Source organism: Carettochelys insculpta, chromosome 9 (assembly GCF_033958435.1).
Source record: "Carettochelys insculpta isolate YL-2023 chromosome 9, ASM3395843v1, whole genome shotgun sequence".
NCBI lineage: Eukaryota > Metazoa > Chordata > Testudines > Carettochelyidae > Carettochelys > Carettochelys insculpta.
Window position 1 is genome coordinate 61,657,960 of NC_134145.1, and position 21,618 is coordinate 61,679,577.

Sequence of the window (21,618 nt, forward strand, 5' to 3'; positions counted from 1 at the left end):
AAGGTCGCATTCGCCCCATTGTGCAGGTGGGGAAATGCAGACATATAGAGATGAAATATCTTGCTCCGGATTGCACAGTGAGTTGATGGCAGAGATGGAATGAATCTGTAGGATTCTTCACTGTGAGTTGTCTGCCATAACCAGTAGGCAATCCTGCTTCCTGAGTGCACATGATGGTCACATGAACCCCCACTCAATCTCCTTGCTCCCCAGATGTGCCACTGGAAAACACAATGCCCAAATCTCATTCCATTACAAGGACAATTTCTCCACCTTTGATATTTGCAGAAATGAGATACATCCAACTTAACTTGCTTCATTAACTGATCCTACTAGTGACAGGTAACCCCTCCCCTTACTCCCCACTGTATAAGTCCTGGATTCTGTTTTTCCACTCCATTTCTATCTGATGAAGTGGGTTTAATCCATGAAAGCTCATGATCTAATAAACGTGTTAGTGTCTAACATGCTACAGGACTGCTTATAATTTGTTCATAAATGTATGTCTCAATGGCCATTGACATTTTCTCCATTGCTAAGCACCAGGTTCCAAAACTTCTGTTGTTTTTGACTTGTTTGTCTGTGAAGAAATAAGTGTGGCAATGATTATTTTAAATGAGAGGCGTTTAAATGGTGTGCTCCATATTTGAATTAAATTAATCATTGGCCATGAGTTGAACTTGTGTAAACTTATGGTCAGGGAATAATAGGCATTTTCCAATCCGCTGGATCAGGGTGTGTGCCTAAGACATTTTGTCAGGTGCCTGATGAATCCATTTAAAGCTGACAAGCCCAGTTCAAGAGCAACACAGCTTGTTACAAATTTCATAGAGCCATGCATTGTCTAAACTGGAGTCCAGGATTACAGTGCACTGCTTTCTTATTCAGGTATAAACAGATTGCAAATCAGTTTCCATTACAACAATGATATAACAGATGCTACCACATGGCCATTATACTTATGTATGCATTTTTATTATTTATTAGCTGACATGCTGTTTGGAGAGCATTGTTCTAGAAATCCTCAGATTCTGTAGTAAATATCATACATTGATCCAAACTTCCCACCCTAAAAGAAATAGATTGGCCTCCAAAATCCTTTTCCAAGATAACTGAAATACATATGTTACAAGCAGAAGAGTAAAAGTGCCTCCATAACAATCTTGTTTCTCTTGTCAGGGCTATCTGCAGGTCACATCTCCAAAGTGGTCGTTGGAAACAATAAGCACCAATATTTTCTGGTAATTGGCCGGGCAGTGGATGAAGTTCGATTGGCCCAAAACCTAGCAAAAGCAAGTGAGGTTATTCTGTCTCCGAACTGCTGGGAACTCTGTAACCGGAACATGATAGAAATAGAAAGAATTAAAGATCAAAGAGCTGTTAAGGTGGGCAATGGAGATTGTGCAACAATGGTTCATGATTCATCGAGTGCATATTTTAGAGCTGGAGAGCTCTGTGGGTGCATTCTGAGCCTGACGCTCTCTGGTGGCTGGTCTCAAAGCTGTGGAGGTCCATAAGGAAAGGGGTCTCGGCCTCAGGAGAAGAGTGTGTTTGTGGGGCATGTTTTTTAGCAGGTGGGCAGCTGAGGGAAGAGATGGGTAGGGAAGGTTGATGGGGAGTGAGGGTGTGGATGAATCGGGGACTGTGGAGAGGGCGGTAAGAGCGTGGTAGGGCACAGCGAGATTGGAAGTGGAGACATTGGGACAAGGAGAGAACCAAAAACAGTTACAGAGGGATGAACATGGTTCTTGCTCATCCTGCCCTTTACTGTGTAAAAGTCCCCATGCACTCATGCAGACAGGAGCTCACACGATTCACACTGAACCATCCCGCTCACTCATCCCAGTATCCCCGCTTTGAACTCTGAAATACGATCGGCCTGCCAGGGAATGGAAGGGGAGGGCATTGCTACTTCCAGGCCTCTTGTTATTTTGAGAAAGCCCATTGAAATCAACAGGGCCAATCAGATGCATAAATTGAAGTTTGTGCATAAGCATTTGCAGGGCTGGGGGCTTGGACACATACCCAGCAGGAGAAAGACTGTGGAATTGGAAGGCTCTGCACCCAGCTTCTGGGACTGTGGAACCTTTTTGTTGCATTCGTTCGGAGTGAGGTCGTTTGCATTACCCTGCCCAAAAGACCTTTACTGGTTCCTGGGGTGTCCTCTATCCAGGTGACAGAGAAGTTGATGGAGGTGACGGTGAGGGATGGGAGTGCACTGTATTGAGTAATTGCGCACTAGGCTTGGGGAACCTGACAGATGCCTTCCATTCTGTGTGCCGTCAGGTTAGGTATGTAAAGAACATGACTGAGAATGAGCTTGATGAGTTCTTCTGGAAATGTACACAATACCTACAGCACTACCCTCCGACTGAAAATAGTAGTAAGTCACTCGTCATTCTACTTTGTTGACCGCCGGAGAGACGGGATTTTTGGCAGACTGAAATTCTCTTGATTTCTGTTCATGAAAATATGAGGTGATAATGGGATGGGTCACCTGTACGGATACAGAATTGGTATCGGCAGGCGCATCTGCAGAATGATCCGTGGATATCTGCATTTTCATCAGTGGATGTGGGCAGACGTGGAGGTAAAGCAGATAGCCACGCGTTTGCAGGGTTCTAGATACGAAATTTGTATCTGCATCTGCATAAATGAGCTGCACATATCTATATCCACATCTGCAGCTGCAGATGCCTGCAGATATAAAGTGGATATTGGTGGATTTTCAGAGTTCTAACCATGTGGACCCCTGCCTGGTACACCTTTTATTTTTTTCTATCCTCCTCCATGAGCTGCCATCAAAACCCTGAGGCAGCCATCTGCTTTTGATCTCCCTCTCCTGCCTGCTGGCTTCTACTTTTCTAGGCACTAACAAGGGCTATACTCTCTGCTGGGGTTGTGGCGGGGGTGGGGGGGAACCTCTCCCTACTTTCTGTATCAGCTCTTTGGAGGGCCCTGGTTGCCCAGAAGAGTCACTGAGTTACCCTTGCTCTCTGCCTGCAGTCTTCCCAGGTGAGCAAGCTTTCAGTGGTGCTGATAGATGCACAAAATTAATTTTTAACAAAAAATCCCAGCCCATGAGTTGCATTTTCAAGATTGTAAGTGAAATAGTTTAGACAAGAATTTCAGACCCAAACCAGGTCCTGTCCAGTCCCCACAGGAAAAAGCCAGCCCTTGAGTAAAGTCAGGAATTGAGTAAAGCCTGATGCTTCCACTCCAAGTTTTCCTTCTCCCATTTAAAACAATGAATTTTCTCCCCTAGATGTTCTGAGAATGACGGCCATGTTGTCTCCTAATGATGAGCTGGAGAAGTTCCTCCGGAAGTATGTGATGAGAAACATTCTGAAGAAGGTACTGCAGTTAGCTTTGCAGGGTTCTTTTTATTTTATTTTATTTTTGGCTTGATGTTCTGTGCTTTGCACACCTAGAAGTTTTTGGAATTTCTTCAGATGCTGCAGAGATAAGCACAGCGGGTAGCAGGGGAGCAACTTGTCCACATGCAAAGCTTTTTCCTACTCCCACCACCTAGGTTTAAGATCTGAGGCATGAGAGTTTCAATCCTTTCCAAAACTCTAAGATTTTATTTTTAAAAATCTTTATGATTATAACACTGAATGCAGGCACCATTTGTTTGAAATCTGCTGAGTTCTTGGTGGCAGGCAGTGTGTTCCACAAGCTAATTACAGGTTGAATCTCACTTGTCTGGCACACACTCATCTGGCAACATCCCCAGTCCGGCAGGACCATGGCTATTGCTGGACCAGGGAGTGCCTGGACCAGATGGCCCCAGCTGCACAGCTGTAGCGGAGCCCTGCTCGTGGCAGGGAACCCCGCTGGCAGCCCACTCTAGGGAGCCCAAAGTTGGGGAGTCCCACTGTGGGGAACCTGGCTGGGGTTGGGGAGCCCATCAGGGAGCCCCTTTGGCAGCTCTGCTGGGGCAGGGATCCCCTCTAGCAGCCCTGCGGCCGTGGGAAGCATGGCCAGAATATGGGAATCCTGCAGCATCGCAGTAGGGAGCTCACCAGGGAGCCTGGTTGGGGCGCAGACCCCACTGGCTGGGGAGCCCAGCTGGGGCATGGGGCCCATCCAGGAGCTCCACAATGGGAAGCTGGGTTGGGGAGCGTGACTGGGACACAGAGTCTGCTGGGGTCACCATATGGAGCATGGAGCCCCACAGGTAGCCCTGCAACTGGGAGTCATGTGCAAAGCCCTGGCTGGCAGCCTGATGACAGGGATCCCCATCAGGAATGGAGCACCTCCAGGCAGCCTGAGGACAGGGAGCTGGCTGTGGCCAGGAGAGGAGCCTGGCCAGCAAGATGGCAGCCCCCACAGGGTAGCAGGAGGCCTGACCTCCCCTGGTCCAACAAATCCCCTCCTCTGGGACCACTCAGGTCCTGAGCATGCCAGATGAGGGAGGTACAACCTGTATACGGTGTATAAAAAGTTTTTCCTTTGTTCAGTATAAAATTTTTAAGTCTGTGGGAAGATATGGGCTGTAGCAAAGTCACATTAGCAAACTCTGCTGAGCTCTTTCATCCTTTATCTCCCTTATACTTAGTCTCTCATATCCTAATCTTTTGCTGGGGAATCATCATCCCGAGATCGGAGTGTGCACTCCTTTCTGCAACTGATAAAATATCTCTGCTCTTAGAAGCTGTGTCTGAGAGCAGTCAGCCCAGCCAGACTAGGGGTAGGGAGTAGTGAATGCTTCATTCTCATCCAGAGGATGGACTGGTGAGTAGCTCTGGCTCTTTTATTCCAGATTGATGACAACCAGCCACTGGAATATTTGTCGGAGCTTCGGCCGGTCACAATCGTCTTTGTGAACCTGCAGTTTGATGAAAGCGCCAACACCTTGCATCTGTGCAAGGCCATCCATGATGCCAACATGAAAATCTCAGATGTCATCTACACCTTCAGAGGCAAAATCAACAAAGTCTTCATGTTTGACAAGGTGAGTCAGTGCTCCAAGGCCATTCCAGACTGTCAGCTGGAGCTGGCCAGCCTTTCCTTGAGACTCCGGGACTAAGAGGAAGAAAGGCACAGAGGTGTTTTCAGTAGGGAAGGAGAAGGGAGGTGAAGGGCATGAATTGCGAGAAATGATAATAATAAGAAGCTTGGTGCTGAAGAGACTACGTCTGAGGCCATGGTGGAACCTTCTAGAGCCTTTTGGGGGACTTGGTGTGACAGCACTACTCTAACAGGAGCACAGCGGAAGATTTTGCCACAAATGTTGTTACAGATTTGCTCTTTGGAAAAGCCCTTCCTCCCTTTTTCTCTTCCTTTGTAGGGCTGCACCTTCCTGTGTGTGTTTGGGCTTCCTGGGGATAAGCAGGCTGACGAGAGCACCCATGCCTTGGAGAGCGCATTTCGTATCTTCCACTTCTGTTCTGAAAAGCTCATGAAAATAAAGTAAGTGGGAAGATGCTGTTTTCCATGTTGGCTACAGGGGTGCTGTTGGGCTTGTGTGCCATCAGAATTCCCTCACTCCAATTGGAGGGCTTCCCTAGTGGGCAGGAGACAGTGACATGACAGGTGGGAGACGTAATTTGGTATTAGCCCTGTTTACTTGGCCACCCCTTCATGCTACATGACCCTGCCCCCTATAACAGCTATGTGCCACTGGAGCAATGGAACCTCTGTGTCAGGAGTGATACTGGTAGGTGCAGGCGATGGAGCTTTTGTGATGACTGGCCACGAATCTGGAACCTGATTACGATGACCAACAACCTCAGCACCTTCAGAGCAAAATGCAGGTCCAACTACCTTCACTGACCCATCCACCAGAGCCCAATATTCTCCAGTTCCCACATACAGCCCCTGCAGAAAAGAGAGAGCAAATGTATGTTTCACCAAAGATTCCAGCTGTGCAGGATTCTCAGCTCCATTTGAATGAGAATGGCAAATTTTTTGAGTGCTAAAGGGATTTTGCCCTCTGAGAGCACTGGTAACAGGACGGAGTGTAAGCCAAAGCCCTACTGAGTGTTACCCACCGCTCCCCTGGTCTCTGAAAGTCCCATCAAGCCGCCTTGACTGCAGTTGGTGGAGGAGCTCCCAGCTGAAGAGGACACCAAGGCCTGTCAGCTAGCAGGACTCCAGCAGTGCTTGGAGAGAGCACGTCACCATCTCCTCCCTTCTAGCACGCTCTGGGTGGGTTGCTGAATTTCTGAGGCCTGTTCTTTGGTGCACGCAAACTGCTGATTTCCTTGCAACTACCTGGGGTTCAAATTAAATTCCTGCTCGTTTGTGAGACCAGAACCATTGTCCCCTTTTCTGTCTATAAAAGATCAAGTAAAACCAAACCCCACCCCCTTTTCACACCACTGGCACTGACCTCATAGTGTTTCTGTGTAACATAACTCACCTTTTCAGCTGGGGTGTCCCTCCAGCTCCTGACTTTCCAGCAGGACAAATTCAGACTGGCATGCTCAGAGGGCAGCATTTATATTCTGCCAGGAACAGTGTGTGATAGCCGATAGAGGTGTGCGGGCCTTTTGCTCTGCCCAGTTGCAGCTCCCCTTTCGGGGCATTACAAACCAGAAAGAGCCAGGGAAATTCAATCACTCACAAGTGAGGGAATTAAATGCCAGGCATAAGTATCCTGCAAGATTAGTGTCTAGTGGGAGTTACAGCTAAGCAGCACCCAGTGTAATTACAGGAGAGATTCGCATACCACCACAGCAGTATGGTATTACAGAGTGGACAGCTAGAGGATGCAAGGAGGGAAGGTTGGAACTCCATACCCATCTCAGCACTCCCTGGGCCTGGAGAGCATTTTCAGTGTGCCAGAGTCCTACTGTGGGCAGATGACGGTGTTCTGAAAATACGAACACGTCCCTGAACTAGCAGGGCTACACCTCCTGCTCTGAACCAGGCAATGAGAGCTCTGATGTGGCTTTGCATTACAGGGAGAACACAGGCTCATCACCCATGAGAAAGGATGTAGCAGAGTGCAGCAGGGCCCTTTTGGCTCCTTTTGGCTCTGCTAAGTCCATAAAGTCATGCTGGGACCCCGGGGCTGACCACTGTGCAGTTTAATCCCAGGCTTGTTCCCACCACCATTTCTCCATGTACAATTGACCCTTCACCATCTATGAAAGAGAGGCTACCTTCCCCTGAGGCTTTTCTACCCCAGCCTAAGTGGGCAGATGTTGTCTCTGCTTCCCCACTTAGGGCCAGGTTACCTCCAGCCAGCTCTAATTTGTTCCCCAATATGGGAGCCGGCAGGACAGAGGGTTGAGTCAGCCACTCGTTTCCCACAACCCTGTCCCAGTGGACATGGGCTCCCTTCAGCCTGTTGCTCTGGGGAGGGGAGGGGAGTTCCAACAGTGTTGCTAGCTCATGGCACGACACTCTGAGAAGCACAAGGTCTGTCGTTACATGGGGACGTGTCTGAGGGAAACTCCTTGACAACCCTCTTCCTCCCTTTTGCGCACACATAGTTGAGGCCTCCAGGCCATTGGAAGACCTATTTAGCTGATGTGGGAGAAGTCAGCACAAATTAGCACCACAGCAGTAGGGGTGGGGAGAGGGTGCATGGGCAGAGGGGGCAGGAGGGACTGGATATATGTGATTTCTGATGCTGAGTTGCTCTCATTGCTTGCTAGGCTAGTTTCCATCGGTGTGACCAGTGGGCCAGTGTTCTGCGGAGTGGTTGGCCATCGTGTAAGGCATGAATACACAGGTACAACCTGTTTCTCCAGTCCTGTGCATGTCTGGGATCCTCTGGTTGCCCCAAGAGAGTGTGTTCACGCCGTGGAGGGGATGTCTGAATGGTTATGAATGGAGGTGTCCATAGAAGAGTGGGCAGGAATTCACATCACTTTCCAGTGCCCATTTTCTTGCTCTTTCTACCACACAGTCATTGGCCGGAAGGTGAACCTCGCTGCCCGGATGATGATGTACTATCCGGGCTTGGTGTCCTGTGATGCAGTGACCTATGCCAACTCCAGGCTGCCCCATTACTTCTTTGAAGAGCTTCCGCAGATTGAGATGAAAGGAGTTGTGAACCCCGGGGAGGTCTATCATTATCTTGGCATCAGTGAGAAAACGTAAGTGCCCTCGGTGATGTTATGCTCAGGAAAACTGGAACTGTGAGCCGCTGTTGCCGTCCAGCCTGACTGGAAGTGAGTGGTTTGCTGCTGCTAAGCTGTGTGGCAGGTCCTTGACATGCCAGGCTGTCTGCCTTATCTGCAAACTCTTCAAGGCTCCACCAGGCTAAACCTTGGCTTGCTTGTAACAACCAGTGAGTCCCAGTTGCTGAGTTCTTCAGTGATGTCTCTTTGCAGTATGTAACCCCTTTCACTGCACACTCACTGCCTCGAAAGAGAAAGAATGCACATCAGCCATTAGGTTAGCTGAGACCTCACATCTCACGTTACTGCACAACTCTGAGATGGGTTTATAATAAAACAAGAAAAGTTTTCCTTTCACAAAGCTCGTAGGTTTATATGAAAGGGGAAAAGGGTCTGGCAAGTTCTCAAACCAAACCAAACCAAACAAAACCATGCTTTCTAGTGACTAAAACTGAATCTTTACCAGTTGTAATCTTTGCCTAGTATCAGAGGGCTAGCCATGTTAGTCTGTGTCTGCAAAAACAGCGGGAAGTCCTGTGGCACCTTTATAGACTGACAGAAATTTTGGAGCGTAAGCTTTCATGGGCAAAGACCCACTGTGTCTGATGAAGCAGGTCTTTGCCCACGCAAGACTTATGCTCCAAAAATATCTGTTCGTCTATAAGATGGCACAGGACTTCCTATAATCTTTGCCTAAGCAGGTTCTCTCTTACTTCATGTTTCCAGCAGACCTTGTCTTTCAGGCCAAGATAATCCAGTTTTCGTAGGCATAAAGGGGGTTACACTCTGTTATCCCCTTAGTGATAGAGAACTAAAATGTCTCTTTGCTCCCTGTGGATTACTCAAAGTCCACCCTCTCTGCTTATAGCACCAGGAAGGCCTCCCAGGTGAAAACTCAACCCCCTGGCAGGACTGTTAAGCAGACTTCTTCCCCACTTGTTTATCTTGATGGCTTCATTTACCTTATATATAAATATACCAAATGTCCTCTGCTGGTAACCAAGCAGGTTAGATGGGTAAATAAACATCCCTTTGCTTTGGACAGATGGTTTTTATGCTCTACTTCCTAAACACTTTTCATGACTGTATTTTCAGCACACATCTAGAACTCTCTGTACATACACCGTGCAAAGATTTTTGGGACAAGCCTGTCACCAGGTTACAGACAATAACTTTCTTGACACCTTTGAGATATATATCATGACAACAATGTGTTGTGGCAATATGTATGTCAGATCTGGTGTGACAGCAGGAGGGACCTCTGCCATTTGGCATCAAGGGTTTCCTAAAGTCACACCCCCATTTTATCACAGTAGGTGGAGGGTGAGGAAAGGCTAAATTTCTTTTGATCAACACAAAGGGGGTGGGCACAGTCCAGGCAGTTCAGAGCCACAGTGCACATCATCCTTGCCTACCGAGCGCATCATCTCACAGTTGCTTTAGTAAGCGTCATCTCCAAAATCCTGTACTTCTCTGCACAAGATCGTTTCCAGGCAGCTCTTTGCCAATGAAACAAACAGCTGCTTGAAGAGCAAAGGATAGCTCAGTGTAATGGTACCTTCAACGGGCATATCTTCAATCAATTTTCATGTTTGAGAGGATGGGTAATTATACTGTCTCATTCGTGTCTTCTTCCCACTCCCCCATCAGGTCCAGCTGCTAGGGGGCTGGGAACTACATCATGGAAATGTTTCTCAGTCCAAATGACTTTCCGTTCAGTTAGGAGGCGCGACAAACTAAGAAAGAACAAAAGTAAAGTCTCCATGAGAGATCTCTTCTTTGGACCATGCTGCACCAGACGTGCCAGCAGAAATGTATAGGTGCGATTGTGTTCTGTAACTAGCTACTCCACCTTACAAAAATAATTTTGTTACTGTATTCAGAGGACAAGTTTGCATGTGCTTTGTTTTGTCATAGATCCTGGTACCTCCTTTCACCAACAACCGTTTCTACAAATCCTGCCTTGCTCTCCTTGTGCAAATCCCAGGCTCCATTCCCACAAGTTCCTTTATATGGAGGAAGCCGCATTAAAGTCAATGAGAGTCTACATGTGGGGAGCAATTTGCAGGAGCCTGGCTGTTGTTAATGTATAGCTTGGTAAAGAGTGGTTATAAAAAGCAAATCAGTAGCACAGAATAATCATTGTTTTCATCTACCTTCTGACTTATTAATGGCTTTACTTTCTTTTCCCCATGATGTGTTTATAGAAACGTTCCTTCCTCTTACAGTCTGTGTCTCACGTTAACTCATTCGGCTTTTTTTTTGCTTTCCTTGTCTTTTCCCTGCAAGCGTTATTGAATCGGCCTATTCCTGCTTCTCTCATCTCTTGCCCATTTGCAGTACAGAATTGTTACCTTCAGGTCCATAAGCAGCCTCAAAAAGCCAGACTAGTGGCCACTGGATTGTTCTTTACCACAGGAATCATAGGCTGTTGGGTCTCATTTCCTTTGTAGCCCTCAACTTCTCATGAATAGGTTTTAATACCTTTTCCCCGTTGCACCAGGTTCACTAGGCTCCTTAATTATTGATGTTTGTCTAGCGCTCTTCTGAAGGGAAACCCCATAATATTACTTCACTCCACCTCAAGCTGAGCTTCTGGGTGCAGGAGGCTAGAAATATGGAACCCTTCTTGGAAGCAGGGCTTAGATTCAGAGGTTCTGAGCAGGAGTATTTTTGCTTTTTAACTGCAGCTTTTCTTTGTCTTCCTTCTTGCAGAATGATTGGCAAAGCATATCTCACCAAGGAGAGGTCTAAGTATTACCCCTTACTGGGTAGGTGGACAGAGCTCTTCAGAGCTCCAGTGCATTTGTCATTGGGAACCTGCAGAACAGTAGCTGCTGCTGGGAGGGGTGGGCATGGGGATGAGATGGATTTGGGTAAAAATGGCTGAGGGAGAGCTAGTACTTGAGGATATGGAGTGACAGACCATTGGGGGATCATTTAGAAATGTGTTATGAGAAGTGTCCAGCACGCTTTTAAAGATTCTGGGCCTTTACACTGGTGCAAAGGATTTCAGAATCTGTCTATGGTCAGAAAAGGATATGGAGTACATATTTTCAGTGTTGTTTTAGCCATGTTGGTCCCATTATATGAGAGAGATGTGGGGAGCGAGGCAATACATTTTAACTGACCAGCTACTATTTATGGAATAGATATGGGGAGTTTAACTGCCCACCTTATTAGGAATGGGTGGTCTCATGCACCGTGTGTGAGCCCCTTATGCTGAACAATCTGTTCCACGTAATAATTAGCTGTGATGCTTCAGTTACCTTCACCGGACCTGAAGAAGACCTGTGGGAGACTTGAAAGCTTGTCTCTTCCCCCAAAGCGAGTTGGTCCCATGGAAGATATTACTTATACTCATTGGCTTATTTCTATGTCATACGTGCCCATTCTTCCCCCTTGCAGCTGCTCCCCTTGTGTCTTTAACTAGCATCTTTTCACTTTACTGACAAATGGAGTTGAAACAAAATGCCATCTACAAGCACCACAGTCCTGGGTGAACCCCATCCCACCTCTGAGTTTTAATCCTATTGCACCATAGGAGCTGATACATTCAACTGCTTTCGGCCCTCCCTGAGTGGGGATGGAGAGGGAATCTCCTGGGTGACATCTAATGAGAACAAGTGTAAATTATAATTCCTGTGGCAGCTGCAGTGAATGTAGCTCAGGGTTTGTAAAGCAGACTGCACATCAATCTAAAGAGCATCACTGACTATGGAAAGGCACAAGGGACTGTGCAAGGATTGGGTTAGGGTGGTCACACTTCTTGGTGTGTTTGGGTAGGAGGGTATCCACAGTCTGCTGGAACCGGACTGTTGCATTTTGGCGAGAGAGAGGGGAGCTTCAGTTACCAAGGGGACTGGGGAGAAAGGGATGGATTAGGACCGCAGTAGAGGTAGAAATGAACCAGTGACTTATGTATGCATTTCAGAGATGGGGGAAGACATGCTTCCACTGCTAAGCAAAGAGAGAAAGGGATGTGCATTGGGAAAGCTTTGTCTTTGCTTGCTTAAGTCATTCCATCTTTCTTAGGTCGGGAAAAAGAGCTTGGAATCTATCACACTTTATTGAAAGGGTTTGTGGGGTCTACAGAAGGCCGCATTATAGTGTATGAAGGCCTTATGGGCTACGGAAAGAGCCAGTTGCTTGCTGAAATTGCCTACTTAGGCCAGGAGGCTGGCCACCGGTAAGTGCCTTTAAGTTCACTGGGATACACCTGACCCACTTTGATACCCCTGTGCTTGCATCTTGACCCTGAGCTGCAGCGTCACTACAGAGATTGCAATAATGACCAATGGTACAGAGGTTTTGTGAGGCAGGTGTGGCAGTCACGGAGCAGTACAGGTAGCAGCACTATATGGCGCCTCGTGGCTGAAGGCACCCGACACTATATAGTGCAGCTCACCTGGGTGCAAATCACTATATAGCCAGCTGTGGCTGGGTAGCTTTCACTATGTAGTTTGTCATGCCTATTTGGTGAGAATCACTAAAGTTAGGCAGCAGGGACTAAAGCTGTAAAACATAGGCAAAAGGAAAAACACAAAGAACAATATAAAACACAAAGAAATTATTGTTCACCCTCTTCATCATTTTCATTCATTACATAGGAAAATGCAGAAAAAAGAGAGGAGATTAAATACAGGAAACACCCAGCACCTGGGTGTTGGATAAATAAATGCAAGGCCTCTTTCCCACATGTCCAATTATCTCAAATCTGTCTGGCTGGGTCTACATGTGCCCCTTCCTTTCGAAAGGGGCATGTTAATGAGCAGGTTCAAAATATGCTAATGAGGTGCTGCAGTGAATATGCAGCGCCTCATTAGCATAATGGTGGCCGCAGCGATTCGAAAGTGCGGCTTTTGGAATCGCGCGCCGCCTGTGGAGACAGGACCTTCCCAAAGAACCCCCCTGTTTTCGAAAGCCCTTCTTCTGATCACCGGATAGGAAGAAGGGCTTTTGAAAACTGGGGGGGGTCCTTTCAGAAGGTCCCGTCTCCATGGGTGGCGCGCGATTTGAAAAGACACACTTTCGAATTGCCATGGCCACCATTATGCTAATGAGAAGCTGCATATTCATTGCAGTGCCTCATTAGAATATTTCAAACCTGCTCATTAACATGCCCCTTTCGAAAGGAAGGGGCACGTGTTCCCCTTCGCTGGTCTGTAAAAATACCAGTTCTTCCTCAAAGCTCCTAATGGCTGGTAATAGAGAGCTATGAAGAAGTTAGAAGAACTGTAGCAAGAGTGAAGAGCTCAACATCTATACCTCAGACTTTGTCTTGCTTCATTTGGCTTTGGAGCAAGTACTTCTTCACAGGAAGACCGACCAAGGCTTTGAAAGCTTCTAGATATTCAGGAGATTTCCTCACATTCACAGCAGCAGCTCTGACTACAGCCTAGTAGTCTTCAGACAATGCGATCTCTTTGTTGATAGCTCTGGAGAGCCAATTGCCATCACCTATAATCTTATCTAGATTATATGGTGGACTGAACTTTGCTGATTTCTTCCCTAGTTTTTTATTTGGTCAGAGAATTGGAATTTGCAGCTTTTTACAGGCTGCTGATTGCCAAGGAGTTGAGGTAGGAATGAAGGGCTTGATGGGTAGGAGAGAGTAACTTAACAGTGATTGTTTCAACTAAATAAATTTGGTTTTAAAATTTAATTGGACAACTGCTCAGAAATGCCTGCTCCTCTACCATTCCTGATGGAATGCAAATTTCATACCTTCAGCAGCTTTTCCTATGCATCCATTGCATGCTGTATGCCTGACTTCATTTTTCAGGCAGAGCACAGTATATAGTGAAAGTTGCCTGACTTTAGTCATTCTCACCCAGAAGAAAGTCACTAAATTTAGTGTATGTTGCCTGGATGAGGAGCACTATATAGTGCTTGCAAGCTGAGACAGCCAAATGCCTGTCTGTTTGGCTGCAAACCAGTAGCTTAAATGAGCCCTGCATAGGGGTGAGCAGCTTTTAGTAACTTCATCCTTTAAGATGAATATTATTTCATGTCCATGAATAGTCAGCACAGTCACTGGTGAGATAAAACACCATTGGTCCAAGTGTACCTTTCAACACAAGCCTATTGTTATAATGTTTAATTTAATAAACGAGGCAGTTGCTTAGGGCTGAATGGGTCCTTTCATGATTCAAGGGATTAAACTCACCTGGCCTTTGATTAGCTGTGACTTCTTGTTCAGCTGATGTGTTGACCCATCCACCCCCATGAGTCAGAATGCATAGCTGTCCATCTGTTTTGTAACAATGTGTGGGAAATGTGTTTGTTGGGAACTTCCAATCAGGCAGGGCAGGAGTATGCCTCAGAAAGACAAACCACTAGCTATTTCTTGTATTCATTCTATGAGAGATTCCTTGTCTCGGGTTGTGATGTCCCATATCAAGTCAGGTTCATGTTTCAGTGCTATTTGACTGAGATGCTGAAGAGGAAACATGTCTAGCAAGACAGAGTGTTTGGTAGAGCTGCTAAAAATTGAGGCATTCTGCAGTTTTATTTGTTAATTTTCCTCTAATTCTACCCCTCCCCCCAATTAATTTCAAAATTTTGATCAGATCAATACTTGATTGAAAAGTTGGAGAAAGATTTCCACAAAAATTGTCACTATTAACAACAACAAAATCCTCTTTATTTTTCTAATTTCAGCTTTTTTCTTCCAATTTCAAAATTCAAATATTCCAATCAGCCCTGCCTCATGATTCCGTCTACCCAGGTTCAGAGTTACTAGTTCTTCATGGACTAATGCAACTTTTGACCTGTGGACAAAAACTCATGTGTGCCAGTTTTCTTTCCCTGTGGGAAATGGATGGACTTTAACAGTGTCGTTCGTGAAGGTCTGGGAGATAGCCCATCATTGAGAGTAGGCATTTTTGGAGGCTTGTCATGTGGCAATGAAAGCAGTTATAACTGGGATGGATGCTCAGATGTTGGACTGTATGTCTTTCAGTTTAGAGTCTAGGGCAATGCATGGAATTGAACTCAAAGCAGACAGGTGCTTTTGACAAGGGTATACTCTCCATAAGACAATAAGCAGACAGACCAGTCTGGATTCTTAAGCTGTGTCTACACATGCACGCTACTTCGAAGTAGCGGCACTAACTTCGAAATAGTGCCCGTCGCGGCTACATGCGTCGGGCGCTATTTCGAAGTTAACTTCGACGTTAGGCGGCGAGACGTCGAAGTCCCTAACCTCATGAGGGGATCGGAATAGCGCCCTACTTCGACGTTCAACGTCGAAGTAGGGACCGTGTAGACGATCTGCGTCCCGCAACATCGAAATTGCCAGGTCCTCTATGGCAGCCATCAGCTGAGGGGTTGAGAGATGCTCTCTCTCCAGCCCCTGCGGGGCTCTGTGGTCACTGTGTGCAGCAGCCCTTAGCCCAGGGCTTCTGGCTGCTGCTGCGGCAGCTGGGGATCCATGCTGCATGCACAGGGTCTGCAACCAGTTGTCGGCTCTGTGTATCTTGTGTTGTTTAGTACAACTGTGTCTGGGAGGGGCCCTTTAAGGGAGCGGCTTGCTGTTGAGTCCACCCTGTGACCCTGTCTGCAGCTGTGCCTGGCACCCTTATTTCGATGTGTGCTACTTTGGCGTGTAGACGTTCCCTCGCAGCGCCTATTTCGATGTGGTGCTGCGCAACGTCAAAGTTGAACATCGACGTTGCCAGCCCTGGAGGACGTGTAGACGTTACTCTTCGAAATAGCCTATTTTGATGTTGCTACATCGAAATAAGCTATTTCGATGTAGGCTTCACGTGTAGACGTAGCCTTATAGTAACACAAAGGGGAGAGGTTGGGGATCAATTCAGGGCTGTTAGTTTTCTGTGTCCCTTACACAAATGTCAACATTGAAGAGGCTGAGCTCTGGGATTAGGTAGCTTTGCACCAGACACAGAGGAAACCGACCAGGCAACCGTACTCAGATCCACTGCTGATTCTTGACCATTTATCCATAAAGTAAATCAGGTGCTGAAATGCCTTAGTAGTTATCTTGGAGGCTGATTACAAAAAAATAAAGAACTTTAATTCCGTTATTTCTCCTTCAGTTGGCAGCTTTCTCCCTATGTCTAGATGTCCATGGAGAAGGTTGTAGGTTAGTGTTTCCGCAGTTCTTTCTCAGAATGTGCTAGCACTTTCTTAGTCCCCATTAGAACTTCCTTAATTTCTCTTCATCTTAACCATGCAGGGTTGTTGCTATGGAACTGACAAAAGTAAATGTGCAGCAGAACTTTTTTACCATCCGGACACTCATGGCCATGTTCCTGGGGATTGATGCCTGTAAATCTTATGATGCAAGACAGCACATCCTCCAAAGCAAACTTCGAGGTGTGGTAGAAGAGGCCTACTATTGCCTCCTCAACAACATCTTTCTTGTTAAGGTAATGGAGAAAGTTCTCACTCTCTGTGGAAAGCCTGCCTGTGGAACTGGGTTTTGTTATTTCACAGAATCATAGAACACTAGAAATGGAAGGGTCCTTGAGAGGTCATCGAGTCCAGTCCCCTGCCCTCACGGCAGGACCAAGCACCATCCACTCTAGACCATCCCTGATAGGTGTCCATCTAACCTGCTCTTAAATATCTCTAGTGATGGAGAGTTTGCAACCTCCCTATGCAATTTATTCCAGTGTTTAACCAGCTTAACTGCTAGGAAGTTTTTCCTGATGTCCAACCTAAACCTTCCTTGCTCCTTGTCCTATCCCTAGAACCCAAGGAGAACAATTTTTTTCCCTTCTTGTGACGTTCTTTTAGGTATTTGAAAATAGCTATCATGTACCCTGTCAGTAGGGTGACAATCTGTCCTATATGTGGCAGGATGGTCTCGTATTTGGGATTCTAAAAAGGAGTCCTTACTTATTTTTGAAAGGGTGTAATTGTGCCGTAGGCCCCCCACCACCCGCTGACCTTTTCCACCAGCAGCTGCTCACGGGAGACTACTTGGCTACCATGTCCATGCTACTTCCCTGGGGCTCTAGTGGTGGGAGGGGAGGGCAGGTGGCTGCTGCTTTCCTGGGGCTCGGGGTGGGGAATGCCAGCAGCTGCTGCTGCTTCCTCAGGGCTGGGTGGAGGGAGCGCCAGCCACTGCCACTTTCCCTGAGTGCAAAGGGAGGGGAGGGGAAGCACCAGAGGTTGCCACCTCCTTCCCGGCTCCCTGGGGCTTGGTGGAGCTGGGAGGAGCTGAATCTCCGCCCTGTATCTCCCTGTCACGTATTTGCAGGGAGATATGTTTGCCCTACCTCTCAGTCATCTCTTTTCTAATCTAAACAAGCCCAGTTCTTTCAGTCTTTCCTCATAGCTCATGTTCTCTAGACCTTTAATCATTCTTGTTGCCCTTCTCTGGACCTTCTCCAATTTCTCCACATCTTTCTTGAAATGTGGTGCCCAGAACGAGACAAAATACTCCAATGAGGCCTAATTAGTGCAGAGTAGAGAGGAAAAATTACTTCTCGTGTCTTGCTCTCAACATTCCTATTAATGCATCCCAGAATCATGCTTGGTTTTTTTGCACCAGTGTCACGCTGTTGACTCATCGTTTACCTTGCTTCACTCTAATTCTGCATCTCGGCATTTTTCATTCTTGCCCTCAAATTGCCCACTAGATCAAAGGTGTGAATACTCATGAAATTGAACACAGTCGATATATTTGGGATGTGCTGGGTGCTGCGTATGGCTGCAGAAATGTTTGATCCTAAATCTGCATGAAAGAGCTAGTGGCATCATGCCACGCATCTGATGTCATCCACTTTACCTCTCCCCTGCAGCCTCACCAGTCCTCTGAGCTTGTCCTTCTTGCAGCCTGGTCTTTGTTCTTCTGTATTCTGAAGGGTATTCACAGAATGTCTGCCATCTGCAGCTAGACTGGAGGAAGGACTGACTTGTGAGGTTGCAGGAGATAGTGTTTACTTATCCCAGGAAACCCTGCACCCTACCTGAGGGAGCAAAAGCTGAAACCCAAAGGGTTCAGCCTCACATAGGATGGCTGTAACGAGAGAGAGAGAGAGAGAGAGAGAGAGAGACACTAGGCTGGACATTTCTCTCATTCTTTTCCCATGAATATGTATATCACCTCCCAGGATGCTGCCTCTTCTGCTCACTGTTCTCTTGTAATGGATATTTTGGAGCATAAGCTTTCGTGGGCAAAGACTCACTTCGTCGGACATACTGTGTCAGATGTTGCACTGCGGATCTGATGAAGCAGGTCTTTGCCCACAAAGACTTATGCTCCAAAATATCTGTTAGTCTGTAAGGTGCCGCAGGACTTCCTGTTGTTTTTGAAGACATAGACTAACTCTGCTAACCCTCTAATATTTGTCACTGTTCTCTTGTTTTTCTGACCAGTTTCCCACCTCCGCAGAGGTTTCCAAAATGAATAATGAAACGAGGGCAGAGGAGATGGAATTATTCCTTGTGAAGATACTAAAGAAGGTGAGTTGCTGTCTTCCTCATGAACTAGAGAGAGATAGCTCCTGAGGCTGCACCTGCAGGAGCATATTCTGTAACGAGCTGCTTGTTAACACTCTGGGAATCTGATGTACTTTGGTCATTTTGCATATGTTCTTCTTCTGTATCCCACTCCAGCCCTAACTCCTGTTACTTGCACTCACTGTGTCCTGGCTGAAGTTAGAGGGCAGGAACTGTGTCTTTCTGTAGCACTGAGTGAACTTTCTGACCCTTCTTGGACTCAGATTCGGAGACAGATTCTCCATGGAACTGGCTCAGGTGTTGTCCCAAAGCTTGGCTCTCCTCCCAAAATGTACTGACTTCACCCCTAGAGTGGAAAAATGTGAATAACCCTGTTCTCCAAAAGAATGTAATCATCTGGGGTGACATTATATTCACACATGCATACTCTGTGCCAGGGATGCTCAAACTTCATTGCACCATGGCAACATTCTCACAACTAAATGACCCTAGGAGGTGGGACCAAAGCCTGAGTGCACTCAAGTCTGGTCTCTGTGTGTGTTTGTGCGTGCGTGTGCGTGCGTGTGTGTGCGTGAGTGGGTGGGGGCAGGGGAGGCAAAGCTGAAGCCTCAGCCCCACCCAGGGGAGCAGGGGTGGGTGCATGAAAGGAGTGGAGTGAAGTGAGCTGGCTGGATGTGAAGCCCTGGACCCAATCTCCTCCCTCGTCAGCACAGAAGGTCGGGTTAAGAATGGTTTGGGAGCAGACCAGAGGAGGGCCCATGGATCCATGTGTGCAGTTCCTAGTACCCTATGCAACCAATACAAAAGAGCTGCAGCTGCTCTTCCACCCCCTAGGTTGGAGTAACAGTTGTAGGGGTGGGGATAGGTATGACAGACGGGGACCTGGGCTGAAGACAACCTGTACATAACCCAAATAGTGATTATTTGCCTTTCTTTAGGCAGTGGAGAAAGATGTTCTCATTTTTGTTATTGATGAAGCCCACTTCATCGATCCTGCCTCATGGGAATTTCTGGAAAACTTGCTCTCCAGCGTCCCGGTGTTTATGGTCATGTCTATGTCTCCTCCCAGCCGCCAAGCACGGCTGCCTCATGTCTCTGCTGCAAATATCATTAAGAGCCCAAAGACCTCCTATGTCCAGCTCCGGGAGCTAAAGCCCTCAGTAATCTTGCAGAAAGCCTGTCAGGACCTTGGGGTGGTCAGCATCCCCCGGGAGCTAGAAACGTAAGTGACAGACCACTGCTCTGTATGCTTAGCTGCAAACCAACCTTGCTCTGCAAAACAGAGGGCAGCAGGGCCAGAGAGGAGGAAGCGCACACCTCATGGCCAAGTTATTCAACTCTCTTGGGTCCACGAAAGCAGCGTCAAAACACCCCAATAGCTTAGCATCTAGTAGAATCTGGCCTGACCGGCCCTAACTATATGCTGGTCCATCTAGTGGTTTGGCAAAGATTCACTGGAGTCTAGTGGATAGACCACTCTACTGCAGCCTGCCAAGACTCGTATTCTCTTCGACTGGCACTGCAGCAGAAAAGGACCTGGGGATTACAGTGGACGAGAAGCTGGATTTGAGTCAGCAGTGTGGCCTTGTTGCCAAGAAGGCTGATGGTAAATTGGGCTGCATCAGTAGGAGCAGTGCCAGCAGATCTATTCGGCATTGGTGAGGTCGTATATGAAGTACTGTATCCAGTTTTGGCCCCCCACTACAGAAGGGATGTAGACCAGGGGCAAGCAAAATACAACCCACAGTCTGCATCTGGCCCATCAAACTGCCTGATTTGGCCTGATTTGGCCTGCTACCATCCTGCGGCTCAGAGGGAGCCTTGAGTAGGCCATCTGCAGGAGTCTATGTGCTTTCCATACACTGTACACCCCTCCTCAGGGCTCTCACTGCACTGCACAGCCTTTCAGCTGACCAATTCGAGAGCTACCTAGGTTGTGCTTGTCCTCAAGAGGCGCATGGTGCAAGGACCATGTGGCCCCCATGGCTCGCCCTTTGAGTGGCATGTGGGGTTGCAGCAGGCAGGGAGCTTAACCGAGGGTCCTGCTGGACTGCTGGCTGGGAGCCACCTAAGGTAAGCATCTCCCAGCCAGAGCCTGTACCTCGCAGTCTGCCCCCTACTTACCCCCATGCCCCAGGTCACAATCAAAACCTTCTGCACCCCCCACTCCTGCACCCATACCCTCTCCCAGACCTTGCATCCCAAGTCACAACCTCTTCCTAGACCCTGCACCTCTCCCACACCTCTCCTCCACATCAGAATCCTTTCCTGCACCCATACTGTCTCCTGAAGACTGCAGCCCCTCCTGCACCCCAATGCCCTGCTCCAGGTCACCACCCCTTCCTTCACGCAAACTCCCTCCCATACCTTACACCCCCCTGGACCCCAATCCACTACCCCAAGCTCCCATCTGCACCCAACCTCAGTTCCAAACTTTGCACTTCCTCCATTGATATCATGGAAGAGTGTGGCCTTTGACCACTTACCCAGTTATTAGTGTGGCCCCCACCCCTAAAAATTATTGCCTACACTGATGTAAATAGGTTACAGAGGGTGCGTGTACACTAGCCAGCTACTTCGAAGTAGCTGACACAATGTCGAAATAGCATGTGTTGCATCTACACGCGCCGTGCGCTATTTTGATGTTGAAATCAACGTTAGGCAGCAAGAGCTGCGTCTACACGTGCACGCTACTTCGAAGTAGCGGCAGTAACTTCGAAATAGCGCCCGTCACGTCTACACGTGTTGGGCGCTATTTCGAAGTTGAAATCGACGTTAGGCGGCGAGACGTCGAAGTCGCTAACCCCATGAGGGGATGGGAATAGCGCCCTACTTCGACGTTCAACATCGAAGTAGGGACGTGTAGACGATCCGCGTCCCTCAACATCGAAATAGCGGGGTCCTCCATGGCGGCCATCAGCTGGGGGGTTGAGAGATACTCTCTCTCCAGCCCTTGCGGGGCTCTGTGGTCACCGTGGGCAGCAGCCCTTAGCCCAGGGCTTCTGGCTGCTGCTGCTGCAGCTGGGGGTCCGTGCTGCATATACAGGGTCTGCAACTAGTTGTTGGCTCTGTGTATCTTGCACTGTTTAATGAAAGTGTGTCTGGG

The 21,618-nt window shown here is 47.6% G+C and overlaps 1 protein-coding gene across 1 annotated transcript in view; it reads left to right on the forward strand.

Moving 5' to 3' along the window:
• ADCY10 (adenylate cyclase 10) overlaps positions 1 to 21,618 on the forward strand; it is a 68,065-nt gene that overhangs the window by 21,122 nt on the left and 25,325 nt on the right. The window contains exons 7-18 of the mRNA XM_075003322.1: positions 1,180 to 1,385; positions 2,287 to 2,383; positions 3,266 to 3,354; positions 4,766 to 4,957; positions 5,294 to 5,415; positions 7,611 to 7,687; positions 7,865 to 8,054; positions 10,794 to 10,849; positions 12,114 to 12,267; positions 16,279 to 16,471; positions 18,429 to 18,515; positions 19,451 to 19,734. Of these exons, the coding sequence (XP_074859423.1) occupies positions 1,180 to 1,385; positions 2,287 to 2,383; positions 3,266 to 3,354; positions 4,766 to 4,957; positions 5,294 to 5,415; positions 7,611 to 7,687; positions 7,865 to 8,054; positions 10,794 to 10,849; positions 12,114 to 12,267; positions 16,279 to 16,471; positions 18,429 to 18,515; positions 19,451 to 19,734 (1,747 nt within the window). The remainder of the gene's footprint in view (positions 1 to 1,179; positions 1,386 to 2,286; positions 2,384 to 3,265; positions 3,355 to 4,765; positions 4,958 to 5,293; positions 5,416 to 7,610; positions 7,688 to 7,864; positions 8,055 to 10,793; positions 10,850 to 12,113; positions 12,268 to 16,278; positions 16,472 to 18,428; positions 18,516 to 19,450; positions 19,735 to 21,618) is intronic.